Source organism: Psammomys obesus, unplaced genomic scaffold (assembly GCF_907164565.1).
Source record: "Psammomys obesus unplaced genomic scaffold, mPsaObe1.curated_primary_1811, whole genome shotgun sequence".
NCBI classification, from domain to species: Eukaryota; Metazoa; Chordata; class Mammalia; order Rodentia; family Muridae; genus Psammomys; species Psammomys obesus.
The window spans coordinates 709573-724543 of record NW_026594216.1 but is presented as its reverse complement, the minus strand read 5'-3'; the positions used below and the strand labels follow the sequence as shown (position 1 = coordinate 724543).

At 35.9% G+C, this 14971-nt stretch overlaps 1 protein-coding gene across 2 annotated transcripts in view; it reads right to left on the bottom strand.

Moving 5' to 3' along the window:
- Positions 1–6894: 6894 nt before the first annotated feature.
- The window catches only part of Lrif1 (ligand dependent nuclear receptor interacting factor 1), a 13628-nt gene continuing 5551 nt past the window's right edge, over positions 6895–14971 (bottom strand). Inside the window, exons 2-4 of one of the 2 annotated variants that reach the window (XM_055618148.1) lie at positions 10485–11949; positions 9007–9279; positions 6895–8221 (exon numbers count right to left, since the gene is read on the bottom strand). In XM_055618148.1, coding sequence (XP_055474123.1) covers positions 7784–8221; positions 9007–9279; positions 10485–11949 — 2176 coding nt within the window. In that variant the 3' untranslated portion in view covers positions 6895–7783. The remainder of the gene's footprint in view (positions 8222–9006; positions 9280–10484; positions 11950–14971) is intronic. The other variant, XM_055618149.1, reaches the window with a different exon arrangement.

Sequence of the window (14971 nt, the reverse complement as noted above, 5' to 3'; positions counted from 1 at the left end):
GGCTAAGAAGCACTTCAAGGCTCAACATCCTTAGCCATTGACGAAATGTAAATCAAAACGACTCTGAGATTCTTTCTTACAACAGTCAGAATGGCTAAGATCAAAAACTCAAGTGATAGCACATGCTGGTGAGGCAGGAGGAACACTGCTCCACTGCTGGTGGGAGTACAAACTTGTATAACCACTTTGGAAATCAATCTGGTGTATTTTCCCGAAATTGGGAATAGTTCTATCTCAAAACTTAGCTATATCACTCCTGGGCATATATCCAAAAGATTTTTCACCATACGACAGGGACACATGCTGAACTATGTTCAGAGCAGCTTTATTCCTAGTATCAAGAAACTGGAAACAACCTATATGTCCCTCGACTAGAGAAATAAATAAATGAATAAAGAAAATGTGGTCCATTTACACAATGAAATACAACTCAGCTATTATCTCCTTAGATGCAGAAAAAGCCTTTGACAAAATCCAACATGCTTTATGATAAAAGTTTTATAGAAAGTAGTACTTGGAACAAAATAGCATAAGGCAATATATGACATTAAACATTATCCTACATGGTAAAAAAAAAAAAAAAAAAACAAAACTCAACACAATTCCATTAAAACCAAAAACAAGATCCATTGTTCCTACTCCCTTTTAAACAAAAAAGCAAATCTGAGGGTATATGATCTCCTGAGCTGCTTGTTGAAGAAACAGGAAATACAGGATGAATAGTTGAAGGTAGTTATGGCTATGAAATCAGTTTTAACATCAGTTTCAGTTTCAACTGTAACTTAAAAAAATTATTTTTTATTTGTATGGGTATTTTTGCCTCCATGTATGTCTGTGTGCCAGACACAAGGGTGATGCCCAAGAAGGCCAGAAGAGGGTATGAGATCATCTGGGACTGGAGTTACAAATGGTTTTGAGCTGACAGTGTCTTTCAATGCAAGGACATTTGCTCAACCATGTTCATAGCAGCTTTATTCATAATAGCCAGAAACTAGAAACAACCCAGATGTCCCTCAATGGAAGAATGGATACAGAAAATGTGGTACATTTACACAATGGAATAGTACTCAGCAATTAAAAACAAGAAAATCATGAAGTTTGCAGGCAACTGGTGGGATCTAGAAAAGATCATCCTGAGTGAGTTATCCCAGAAACAGAAAGACACACATGGTATATAATCTCTTATAAGTGTATATTAGACATATAATATAGGATAAACATACTAAAATCTTTACACGTAAAAAAGCTAAGAAAGAAGGAAAACCCTGGGTAAGATGATCAATCCTCACTTGGAAAGACAAATGGGATGGACATTGAAAGAAGTAGAAAACAGGAAACAGGACAGGAGCCTACCAAAGAGGGCCTCTGAAAAACTACCTAGCAGTGTATCAAAGCAGATGCTGAGACTCATAACCAAACTTTGGAGAGAATGCAGGGAATCTTAGGAAAGAAGGGAGAGATAGTAAGACCTGGAGAGGACAGGAGCTCCACAGGAGAGCAACAAAACCAAAAAATCTGAGCACAGGGGTGTTTTCTGAGACTGATACTCCAACCAAGGAACATGCATGATAATAACCTAGAACCCCTGCTCAGATGTAGCCCATAGCAGCTCAGTCTCCAAATGAGTACTCTAGTAAGGGAACAGGGTCCATCTCTGACATGACCTCAGTGGCTGGCTCTTTTATCACCTCCCCCTGAGAGGGAAGCAGCCTTGCCAGGCCATGGAGGAGGACAATTCAGTCAGTCCTGATGAGACCTGATAAGCTAGGCTCAGATGGAAGGAGAGGAGGTCCTCCCTTATCAGTGGACTTGGAGAGGGGCATAGGAGATGAGATAGCAAAGGTGGGATTGGGAGAGAATGAGTGAGGGGTCTACAGTTGGGATAGAAAGTAAATAAACTGTAATTAATATAAAACATAAAAAAAATCATGAATAAATAAAAAAGAATTCTGTGCAATCTCCCCAGGCCCATATTTATTGCAGTTCCATTCACTAAATCAGTGAAGAAACCATCCTAGTTTTTAACAACACATGACTGGGTAACAAAAAGCTGGTTCATATATATATATATGATATATGATATATGTGTGTGTGTGTTTATTTATAAATGAACCATTGAAATGACAAAAATTTCAGGAAAATGGATGAACTTAGAATGTATAATATTAAGCAAGGTCACACAAATGTCAGAAAGACAAAAAAATGCAAAAACATACTGTCTCTCATATGTGGATCATAGCCTCCATGTGCATTCCCTAGAAAAAGGATCAGGGCTGTATCTGACATGATCTCTGAGCATGCTTTTTGATCACTTCTGTCTGGCATGGCTGCCTTGCTAGGATACTGTGAAAGAGAAAGAACACAGTCCTTATGAGAGTGGACATGCTGGGGTGGGTTTGTGGAAAGAGGGTTCCCCCCTTTTCTGAGGGGCAGAGGAGGAAGGTAGGGGGGATGAGGGAGGAACAGATGGGAAGGAGTGTGAGAAGAGGGAGCGGGCAACGACTGAGATGTAAAGTGAATAACCAAATAAAAATAAAATAACTCTATCACTGTTGATTAATAAACATACTTTTTAAATTTAAAATTTTTAAATGATTGAATGTGTCAAATATTGCTGATAGGTTAAGAAAATGAGGAAGACTAAATAGCCATCACATTGAGCAATACGATCACTGCTGAAAATGGACTGCTTTAGACTGCTTTTGTGTTATGATGAAATCTTAATAGGATTTCAGTTGAGAGTGCTGTAGTTTGAGGCCAGAAACATAATACTGTGAATATTTTTGTTGTTGCTGGCAATGTGTATAACACATTGAATGGAGTCCAGAAGATAACCGTGGAATGATCCCCAGAAATGCTTTCATTCCTTTGAGATGGGATCCTATTGGTCTAGAAATCTTCCTGATTCTGGACTCCCCAGCCTGTCTCAGAGATGCCCTCAGGCCAGTTTCTCTTCTCTCTGCATGAAAGATTTCATCTTACACCTGTCAGAATGGCTAAGATCAAAAATTCAAGTAACAACACATGCTGTAGAGGATGTGGATAAAGGGGGACACTCCTTCATTGCTGGTAGAAGTGAAAACTTACATCACTATAAAAATCAATCTGAAAGTTTCTCAGAAAACTGGGAATAGTTCTACATCAAGATCCAGCTATACAACTCCTTGGTATATACCCAAAAGATACTCAACCATACAACAAAGACATTTGCTCAATTATGTTCATAGTAGCTGTATTCATCATAGCCAGAATCTGAAAAACCTAGATGTCTCTCAACCGAAGAATGGATAAAGAATCTATGGTCATTTCAGAGACAGTCCTTGCTCCCCCCCAGGGGGTGCAGCCTTGCCAGGCCACAAAGGAAGACAATGCAGCCAGTCCTGATGAGACCTGATAGGCTAGGGTCAGATAAAAGGGTAGGAGGACCTCCCCTATCAGTGGGCTAGGGGAGGGGCATAGAGAAGAGGGAGGAAGGTTGGGACTGGAAGGAGATGAGGGAGGGGGCTACAACTAGGTTACAAAATAAATAAATTGTAATAGTTAATAAATGAATTTTTAAAAATCTGTGGTCGATTTATACAATGGAATACTACTCAGCTATTAAAAACAAGGAAATCATGAAATTTGCAGACACATAGATGAATTAAAAAAGACCACCCTAAGTGTGGTAATCCAGACTCAGAAAGACACACAAGCTATGTATTTACTTATAAGTGGATATTAATCATCTAGTGTAGGATATCCATGCTACAATTCACAGACCCAAAGACGCTAAGTAGCAAGGGCCCAAGGGAGGATGCATGAATCTCACTGAGAACGGTAAATAGTGACAGAGGAAACAGGATAGGAGAGGGAGAACTCAGGAAAATGAGATTGGTGACCTGATGTGAGGAGAGTTAGGGAGGGGGGAAAAGGACAGAGGGCACCAAGACAGAAGAAAAACTGTGGTCTACCATGATTTTTGTTGCATTTATTTAACATACAGAATAGTACAATTGTGTCAGGCTGTTGTGTAGCATTATTCTCAGTATGAATCTATCTTTGAGGGAAATACTTTAGGACAAAGATGTTTTAAAGGGAAGTGAACTTTCCATACTGTGGGTAAGCTCAGTTTGAAACATAAATTAAAAATAATTTCAGAAGTCCCTGAAAATGACCTGACTCACTAGTCCCTTCCCTCCTCTAGCATGAGTAAGTTGAAAGCTCTTCTGCTGCCCAGAAGTAAAGAGCAGCTAAACAGCTTGGAAGAAGCAGAGCCCAGCCCAGATGCATAGAATAAGCACGGATTACCTGAGCTACCTGGAAAAGATCTATAACCTATTGGGCTACCTGAAGTTTGCCTGTTTTAATGATGTCATCCATGATGGGGTGGAGTCGGTGATACTGCTTTGAGGTATTTCTGTTCTTCTAAGTAATCTCCCATATATATTCTTGCTAATACCACCAATAAAATTCATTGTTTCATCAAGTTGGACGTTAGTGGTATTCATATTTTGGTCTGCCATCAGTTTCCTATCTGGTGTGAACAGATATTTGAACTTGAATGAAGTCAACAAGAAAATGAGTAGGCAGTAGCAAAGAAGCAAAGAAACTAAGGCCTGGGACACATACAGTATTAGATTAGGAAGAGAAGGAATTTGCGAGAAAAGAGAATCAGTCATATACTGAGGCAGAAGTATTGTCTTCTAGAGGTGAAATATGTATTATAATTTAAAGGAAAAAAAGGCCAGAATTGGTCTATCTTTGTACCAAATCAAAATATATACTGAATTAAAATACTATAGGGTTTAAAAGCAAGATGAAATGCACAGTCCTAGATCTGATACTCTTTGACTAGGGCCAAAGAATTGAGTTTGGCATATTCACTAGAATTTACTGAAAATCTGAAAATTCTCAAGCACAGTGGTAGATGCATAGCATTTGGGACCCAGAGGCAGAAGTACCTCAAGTTTGAGAGCTGAATTACATAGTAATACCCTGTCTCAAAAAAATAAACACAAAGCTTCACATCAAAAACATGATATAGCCAAGCAGTGGTGGTGCTGCCTTTAATCCCAGCACTTGGGAGGCAGAGGCAGGTGGATCATTGTGAGTTGGAGGCAAGCTTGGCTTACAGAGCAAGCTCCAGGGCAGCCAAGGCTACACAGAGAATCCCTGTATAGAAAAAAAAAAGACAAAAATAAAAAAAAAGTACATACACACATACACAAGGACACTATTCATGTAAAAACATGCATATATGGGGGGGAAGCAAAAAAGATTAAGGTTTGTGGTGAACTCTCAATGGGAGTGAATTGCTGTATTTTCCACAACCTATATGCATTGTGTCTTTAATAAAATATGTGAAAATATCAATTAAAGGACAAAATGAGTCACTAAATTAAATTTTGCTGGTTTTAAAGACTGACAGTTGACTCCAGAATAGATAAAAATGTTACTGGTGGCCTTGACAAGACCTGTTTATATTTGAGTAGGAAGAATAAAACTCAGCCAGAAGAAATTGGTAGGTCCTCAAAATGCTGAACAGTTACTGCTGTGGCTCAGAACTTACACAACTAAGAAAATACTCAAGAAAATGAAAACTTACACATACTCAAGAAAATGAAAACTTAGGTTCACAGAAAAGCTTGTACGCATCCATAGTTTTAGTATTCCATGATGAAAATAATCCAAATGTGGACATCTGATGGATAAATAAACAAGAACTAGTTCATTTTAATCTATAAGTTCTACAATCAACTATGTTAAAATGTTGGAAATGTCTGCATTAAGACTTTTTCTTATGTTCTAAACAAAACAATTCAACAACCTATATTAAGTAATTTATCTAGAAATATTTAAAAGACACAGAAGAGTTTGTGGTGAGCTACATATACATCATTTTATGTATAAGATTTAGGCATATATGAATTTTGATATCCTTGTTGTATTTGAGAACAAATCTTCCGGATACTGAGATTCCATACAATGGAATATTGTTGAGTAATAAAAAACAATGCATGTTATAATATAAATAAATCTTGCATATATTTGACCAAGTGTAAAACAATTACAAAAGGAAATATACTCTATAATGCCAATGTACAGGAAATGCTCAAAAATGGCAATTTCCACGGAAGCATAGGTGAAGATAAAGAATGAAGTGACAGCTAATGGTTATAGGATTTATATGGGGGATGTGGTAAGCATTCTGAAATTATTCATGCTTTTACTCTTCTGAGTATAACAGGGTGAGTTTTATGGTATGCAGATTATACTTCAATAAAATTATTACTACAAAAAGCAGAAGACTCAATTTGATGTATTTGTTTTGCTCCTATTTAAATCTTCTATTTATGGTTCTCTTTTGCTGTCCTTACATTTGAATCTTATTTCCAGAAATTTGTTAATAATTTTTATCTTGTTAGTCTTGCTTTTTTCTTCTCCATTTGTTCACTACACTCTCAAACTATCCCAAATCAAAGGTTAATGAGAAGAAATGGATGCTTCTAAAGAAATACTATACTTTGAGGTAAGTCTTACATGTAACTATGATACAGATCTACCATTCAGATATCTATGAAACACATGTATGTACATATACCAAAAAAGTAAAGAAGCTGCTATTAAAGCAACATATAATTTAAAAATATAGTTTAACTTACGTGTATGTGTGTCTAAGTGAGTTCATGATATATGTATGTAGGTGTTAGAGGTCAGAAGAAGGCGTTGGTTCCTCTGGAACTCATGTCAGGTGTTTATGAGCCACCTGACATGGGAGCTGGAAAATGAACTTAGGTCCTTTGGGAAAACAGTAAGTGCTCTTAACTGCTGAGTCATATCTCCATAATTACATCTTTAATAGACATAATTTGTAGGCCAAAAATAAAATATATTATGAACCAGCCTAAATTTCAAACCTTTTTTTTTTTTTTATTAGGAATACATTGATATTGTGGACATGCAAAAAAAACACATGCCCTTCGTTGACAAATATTTGAATACATTTTCACAATAAATTTTCTTGATGAAATAAAAATATCAACAACAGCAAATAGGTTGTATAATTTTTTATGGGTAAGAATACCACGACAGTCCACATAGAAATTCAATGGTAAAGTTATGCTTACAGCTGACTTAGTATCTTGAATTGTAGAATTTCTGTATACAATAATCTTAAGAGTAAGACCTGAGTAATTTATTTGAAGATATAACATTAACAGAAACCTTGTCCAAAATACTCAAACTTCAGGAATTTCATTTCACAGAAAAATACCAAAACTTTTCTTCCAAAACAAGTCAGTCAAAAGGTTTCATGTAAATTATTGACAAGTCTTATGACTTAACCTTTTGGTACTCTTTAAACTTCTTAGACAAAGATATGTTCAGAGTGCCTTTACAAGAAACACAGCAATCCCTTATAACCTTCAGTTGCCTTTTCTGTTTTCAGTTATCCATAAAAAACTGTTGTCTAAAAATCAATAAGAAACTCCAGAAAGAAGAAATTCATAACTTTTAAATTATACGTCATTCTGAGTAGTATGACAAACTTTTCATAGTGTCCTGTTGAGGATATCAGTTATCCTCTTTGAATCATTGTATCCACACTGTATATAGTACTTGCATGTTGAATTCATCTAAGTAGACGTTGTTTCGTTGTCAACAAATTTCATGACTTTACAGTGGTTGTATACAAGATTTGGTACCATCTCCAGTTTCAGGTATCCACTGGGGATCTTAACTCTATCCATGGCAGTTAAAATAGAACTACTGTAGTATTAAAAGTCTTTAAATCCTAGACATTTTATTTTTTTTGGTGCATCTTCTTACGTATTTCTTCAAGAGCTGCTTCTTTCTCTCTTAAAATCTGCTTAAGTCTTCTTATTTTTTCATCTCTGATGGTTTCTTCTAATTCTGGTGGTGTCATTGGAAAAATATCTTCAGTACAGGTTTTACTAAAATAATTACTTTGTTCAAAAGATATACTTGAACTTAATGTCCCTTTTTCTAGCTTCTCATGGGAGCAGTATTCTGCCTCAGTTCTCTTGTCTTCCCTGGTTGTACTATGGCTTGTGACAATGTTATGTTGCAATACATCCGATGTTGGTAGAATACTATTAAGAACCTGGGAACTAGCAACATCAGCTCCATTCACGCCTGTGGCACTAGCACTCTCAGTTTTTCTCCTTTTTGTGTAATCCATCTTCTTAATGGCTTCTGCTTTTCTTTTCTTAGAAAACCTCTGTTGCAGTGTTGAGAAAGAAAAAAATATTGCTATCCCACATACTAACAAAGTTGGCAGACAAATAATATAAATTAAATTAGATTCCACAAATCTTACTGGGAAAAACTATAGTAAAAACTGAAGCCTGTTAAGTATTATCAATTGAAAGGTTAATCATAGTCCTGGAGAACAGGCTGGTTTATTTGTACTTATTATTATTTGCTTAAATCAAGTATTAAGAGGCAATGTTGAACTATCACCGAAATGAAACAATACCTGAGAAGTACTTATATAATTGATTTAAGTTTTTCATTTGATTTGCAGAGTAGGCACAAGTAGAAACTTTTCCTTAAGAAAGTTTATCTGAAAGGGTTGAGAATACTAGATTATAATGTTCATAAGCATAATTATATTCATGTGCATATTGACTATATATGCTGCTTAAAATGTATCAAGTGTTAATACTTTAATGACTATCAGTATGCTCACGCTTTCCCCTCAAACTTATCTCCTTTAGGTAATTCTTTAAATTAAGATAACTAGTTGAAATGCTTTTGATTACTTTCTTACATTACAAAAGAAAAAAAAAAACAAGGTGAGTGAACATACTTAGAGCAACTCAAATTAACTGAGGGTATTTTTTTTTTTATTTGTGTGTAAGACTCATCATTGTATAATATGAGATGTTTGCAAATTTGGCAAAAGTCACCACTCAATCTAACAAATGCCAAGTAAAAGATAAATATAACCATGTATCTTTGTCATACCTACTAAAAAGGTACACAGTTACAAAAAACCATTACCTGTTTTCTTTCTTCTTTCTTTATCAGAAACTTTGCATTTTTGTTAGAACTACTCTGCTCCAAACTGCTAAAGGAATCAAAACCTTTTCTAGAGCCCAGATGGTCAGGAATTCGAGTAAGACATACTCTCAAATCTTTAGTGAGACCAAATATCTTTTTAAATTCAGCATCGTTCTTCAGATGTGATGCCTTAATGTTGCTTTCTTGAGAATATTTCTTGTTACTTCTTTCTTGAGTACCTTTTTTTAATATTGATGCCATCTCATACTGGGTCTGAAATCAAAAGAAAACACAAACGATATTGCTAATTTCTTGGGTTACGACGTCAGACTAGCAATTAAACAATTATCTAATCTTCCACAACAGAAATCATGCTTTAAACGATTTGTATTACATTATTTTTACCGTCCATTCAAAATTGAAATTACATCAATACAAACTTAATATAGCCACACAATTACTCTTTAATTTATTGTACAGAAAAGGAACAAAGGGTCTATTCCCAAGTAAATTAGGTGAAACTATATATGACAACTTTAAAATGATCTAGGCTGGGCATGATACCCTGTAAACCAGGCACTCAGTGGGCAGAGGCAGGAGGATGGTGAATTCAAGGACAGGTAAGTTACACATTAAGACACTAAAAAACAAAGAAAAAAAAAAGAAATTTACAAAGCAGTATCTAAAGACTAGTTTTCTAGAGAAGTCTAATATCTTCAATCCATCTTGCTTTTATTAGAATTTACCTCGTCTTTAAAATTCAATGCTTTCTGTGCTTAAGGGGACAGCAACTAACATTATTAAGCAGACATCTAAACAAGCAAGAAAAAAAGTGGCTACGCCTGTATTTTGAGAAGAGAATTGAGGCTATAGGTATGTTATGCAATTAGAGAAGGCTGAAAAGAAACTCACCTGTCTTAAAAAAACCAAAAACTCCTATTAACCATTCGTGTAAGGTTAAAGCCTGAACAGTCAACAACATGAATAAAAATCCTATTTGACCGAAACGTTCTGAAGACTTCTAGTTCACCCTTTTCATGGTACTTAAAAAAAAAGGATTTTTTCCCTCAAGACCATCACCAAAAACAAAGCATGAAAAAAAATTTAAAGCCCCACTCTAAAATTTTGTCTTTAAACTGTCTCAGATATAAAAAAATTATTCATATACAAATAATTAAATGTATATGCAATATATACATTCATGCATATTCACACAATATTACTAATCTTTGAAACCAATCACTCTCCAACTCTTCTGAACATTGTTCTGTGATTTTTGTCTTACAGATTTGGCAAGCTAAATAATGAAAGATCATGCTTAGGCTCTACCAACTGAACTCTTCATATATTTATTCAGGTGAAAGCTTTAAGTAAGCATGTGTGAGGGGATATGTGTGTAGGAGATAGGTATAAATTTTGAGAATTAAAATATTTTCCAAATAGATTTATAAATGAGCACCCTAACATGGGAAAATTACCTGTGATTCTTGGTCTCTGAAAACACACTGTTGAGAAGTGACAGTTGCTGCATCAACAGAGGAACACATTTTCTCTATGCTCTGGATGACATTTCCTTTTCTGGGGGCATTATGTCCTGTCCTAAATCCAGCTGGAAAAACTGGGTTTGTAAATCCAGTATTAATCTGTTTAAGGCAGTTAGTGAACTGGTTCATAGTATGTAGGTTTGTCACAGAAAAAGATGGTTTCTCCACTTTTTCATTCTTCTCTGCTCTTAGATTAGCCACGGAAGAAGTCTGGGAATTTGAAAGTGATTTTGTCTCCAACTGGAAAGATTTAGTTTTACCCGAAACACTATTTACAACCTCTTTGATTATTTCTGTGTCTAGACTTGAACCTACTACCTGTGATGAATCTTTTCTTAGTGAAGTATCAGAAGAAACAGAATTCTTTTGGTCATTTTGTGATGGCAGACCACGTGTCCCCTTTTTAGTCAACAGATAGACTTTCTTTTTCAACATTATCAAAGCATTCTCTTTAATAGGCACACTAATGGAGGGTGTCCCGCTAGAACTGATAGTATTCAACATAGGTGTATCTATGGTATTATATCCCAAATCTTTTCTACCCACAAAAGTATTTAGAATCTTTGATGACACATTACTTGAAGACTTAACAGGAACAAGGGATGGAAGATGTAGATTCTTTTGAAAAATCCATTTCACTGGAGCAGCTTGAGACTGCTGACCGCCTTCTAACTGTGTCTCTGTAGCAACATTTGGTGGAATTTGTGAGGTATTTAATATCACTGGTTTGGGGTAAATGTTCTGATAGTTCTTGGTAACTCTATTTTTCACTGAATTTACAGGAGAAACATAAGTAATTGTTGGTATTTGAACTGTGGTTGAGGTACTCGTGGTTCCTGAGGTACTTGTGGTTGCAGTCCCAAGTATCTTTTGTTGAACTGAAGGAGGCAAGGATGATGCAGGTACAGATTTCACTTGAGCATGGGCTGGAATCTGTGAATGATGCCCAGAAGGCAATATTGAAGAATTCACATTCACCTGGAGACTTGGGGTATTAACCATAAAATAAGATGAATCATTTTGTGTTGAGGGAGGAATAGCAAATGTATGCACGGTGAGTCCATCAATTTTCGCACCATGACTCTCAACTTTAGAAACTGGTGGCAAAGAAGTAACTCTACCTTTTCCTGATGTATCTACTGTAGGAACATATTTTGTAGTGTTGGCTGGCTGAAAAACGGGCAATTGAACTGATGCACTTGTGGAAGAGCTGGAAATGTGACTTTGAAAAGTAACTTGGACTGGTTTTCCTGCATTCCCTTTCAAAGCATGAGATATGACTTGAGATTGGACTAACGGGTTAAGATTTCCAGAAGATTTAGGAATTGGAAGTAAATGCAGAAGATTTTTTCCATCTGCGCCAATCGTAGGAACTACTTGGTACATGCAGCCTGAAACACTTAAAAGAACATTTTGAGTAAATAAATACAACATACTACAAGGTATATATTTTATTTTAAAACAAGTATTTGCAATTACTTTAGATACTAAAATTTATTAACAGTATGTAATTTTGAGTTTGTTAAGACATCATGGAATAGACTTTCAGGGGAAGATAAAGATATAATCAACTTTGGTTCATCTTTCACAAGCAGGTTATGACATCTTAACATTTATTCCAAAATGAAATTAAATAACATTCCAGAATTTGTATTCAAACATAATGCTTTTAGAAAAGATTCTATACATTGTTATCACTCTCTTTAAAAAAAAAAATTACTCATTTATTACAATTTACTCGCTTTGTATGTTTGCTGCAGCCCCCTCCCTAGTCTCCTCACAGTCCCACCCACCTTCCCTCTTCTCCCCTATTCCCTTTCCCTAGTCCTATGATAGGGGAGGACCTCCTCCTCCTCTATCTGAGCCTAGCCTATTAGGTCTCATCAAGGCTGGCTGTACTCCAGGGAGAAGGTGATCAAAGAGCCGACCACTGTTTCATGTCAGAAACAGCCCCTGTACTCTTTACTAGGGAATCTACTTGGAAACTGAGCAGCCTATGAGCTTCCTCTGAACAGGGAGTTTAGGTCCTCTCCATGCATGGTCATTGGTTGGAGTATTGATCTCTGCAGGGGCCCTTTGGGTCCAGGCATTTTGGCTGTTATTCCCATTCTCTTCTCCTTTAATTCCTTTCTATTAACTTCCTTTACTTTTATAGAGCAGTTCTTTTATTCCAACTCTAATTGTGCTACTCTATTTTTCTCCCTGTCTCCAATTTGTTCTATCTTCTTCCCATGACAATTTCTACTGCCACCTTTTTTCTCTTGTTTGAGATCTCTCATGTGGTGGTATTTCAATTTGTCATGTTTTTATACTGTACACTTCAAAGACATGCTCATGTAGCAAGAATTTCCTTCTTTGATTGTTGTTTCCAAGTATATGAGGTTTCATGTTCCACAAGTCCTTGATACAGCAATTATTTCTAATGACTTACTACCAAACTTATGAAGGGGCAGAAAGATGTGAAGGGGACAGGAGCTCCATAAGGAGACCAATGGAGCCAATAAATCTTGGTCCAGGCATCCCTAGAGAGACTAATGCATCAACCAAGGACCATGCATGGAGAGGAACTAGAGCCCCTGCTTAGATGTTGCCCATGGGCAGCTCAGTCTCCCTTGGACTGCCCTAGTGAGGGGAGGTGAGGGACCACCTTCCCCTGGTGAGATGGCCTAACTAGGCCACAGAGAAAGAGGATCCAGGCAGTCCTGATGAGACCTGAAAGGCTAGGGTCAGATAATAGGGGAGGAGGGCCTCCCCTATCAGTGGACTAGGGGAGGGACATAGGAAGGGAGGGTGGGAGTGGGAGAAGATGAGGGAAGGGGCTTCAGCCAGGATACAAAGTGAATAAATTTTAGTAAATAATTTTAAACTAGTCCATTGCAATTTCCATTATAATGAGCTATTTTTAATACAAAATTGCCAGTTTTACAGAAGTCAAAATACGTTAATCTCTGTGCAATTTATTTTTGTAGGTTACTTTATACAGATTCATCAAATTATTTATACCTAAAATCACCTTTCAGAACCTAGAAAGTATAGTGCTGTCAAGGAATACAGGGCAATCATATCCTTCTATCTAGGTGTTTCTCTCCTACATAACACTATTTGGAGCTTAAGTCTCAACAGAAATGATACCTCCTAAAATATGCATTCTTTAGCCTACTTAACTATTGCTGTCTTTCCTTCATAATAAAATTATACCAGTTAATTTCCTTCATGCCACATATTCTTATTATATATCTATGTATATGTGTCTACAGACTGTCCTTCAAGTCTAAAAACATAACTGTGGACTCCATGTTCTATTGACTCAATATGTTCTTTGATGACTTTTAAGAAAAGATGAAGAAAAACTTAAAAGACAAACATTAATTCTCAAGTGTAGAGTTTTGTTTTACAACCTACAGGTGTAATTTTAAAATTAATTATAATGAAAAAAAATCACACCAAAATTGTATGTATCCTCATTACAACCTGAATAACATTATCTTCAGAAATTTTGAATTATTCATCTAGGTATGAAAATGTATACTAACTTTTAGTAAACTTAAAAAAGAGAAGAAAAGTCTCTTAGAAAAATCTTGATTCTTGCTTTCAGGTGTGAGGACCCACCTGACTACCTCTGCACAAAGTACACTGAAAACTCAACATCAATTTATTCAGCATTAAATAAAAATGTACTCAGTGTGGTACCATCTGCATGTAATTTTAGCACTTGGAAGGTGGAAGCAATTGGAGATGATTCTGAGCAACATCGCAATACCAAGTCTCAAAACCAGCCAAGTACTGAGTTTTATGGTTCAAACACTTTTTTTTTACGGCTTTGTTAGGGGGAAAGTGTCAATAAATTATAGCCTGTAGGTTAAATCTAACCCATTCTGTTTTTACGTTAACTTACAGCTATATATAATTTTCATACTTTAAATTGATAAAAAAAAAACACTTCAAAAATAGTTTTATCATTACACAGTGGCTGCAGCAGCAACAGAGCCGAATAGTTACAAGAAAGATGGAATGGTTCTCAAAGCCTAAATATTTGCTATCAGAACCCATAAACAACACATTTGCTAAATCCTCCACTAAAACTAGGGACATTAACACAGACAGGTAATTATTATGAAAATAAATGATGTATTTAAAGAGATTTTTAAAAAATGCATGCACCTGCACCTTTCCTAAAATATTCTTATTCCAAGACATTCAACCATCTTTGACAACTCACCCTAGCAAAATGAATAGCAATCTTCATTTTGAACTTTTCCTTAGACAGTTTAAGCACTACCTGATTCTATTTCACCAACAGAATATTTCTGTAGCATTTTTTGGGATACAAGACATATATGTTACCTCTCCTCTGACACTTTACTCAGAATCATGTGAGCTACTGAAACTCAACATGGCCAGAATGTCTTCCCTTCCACTCT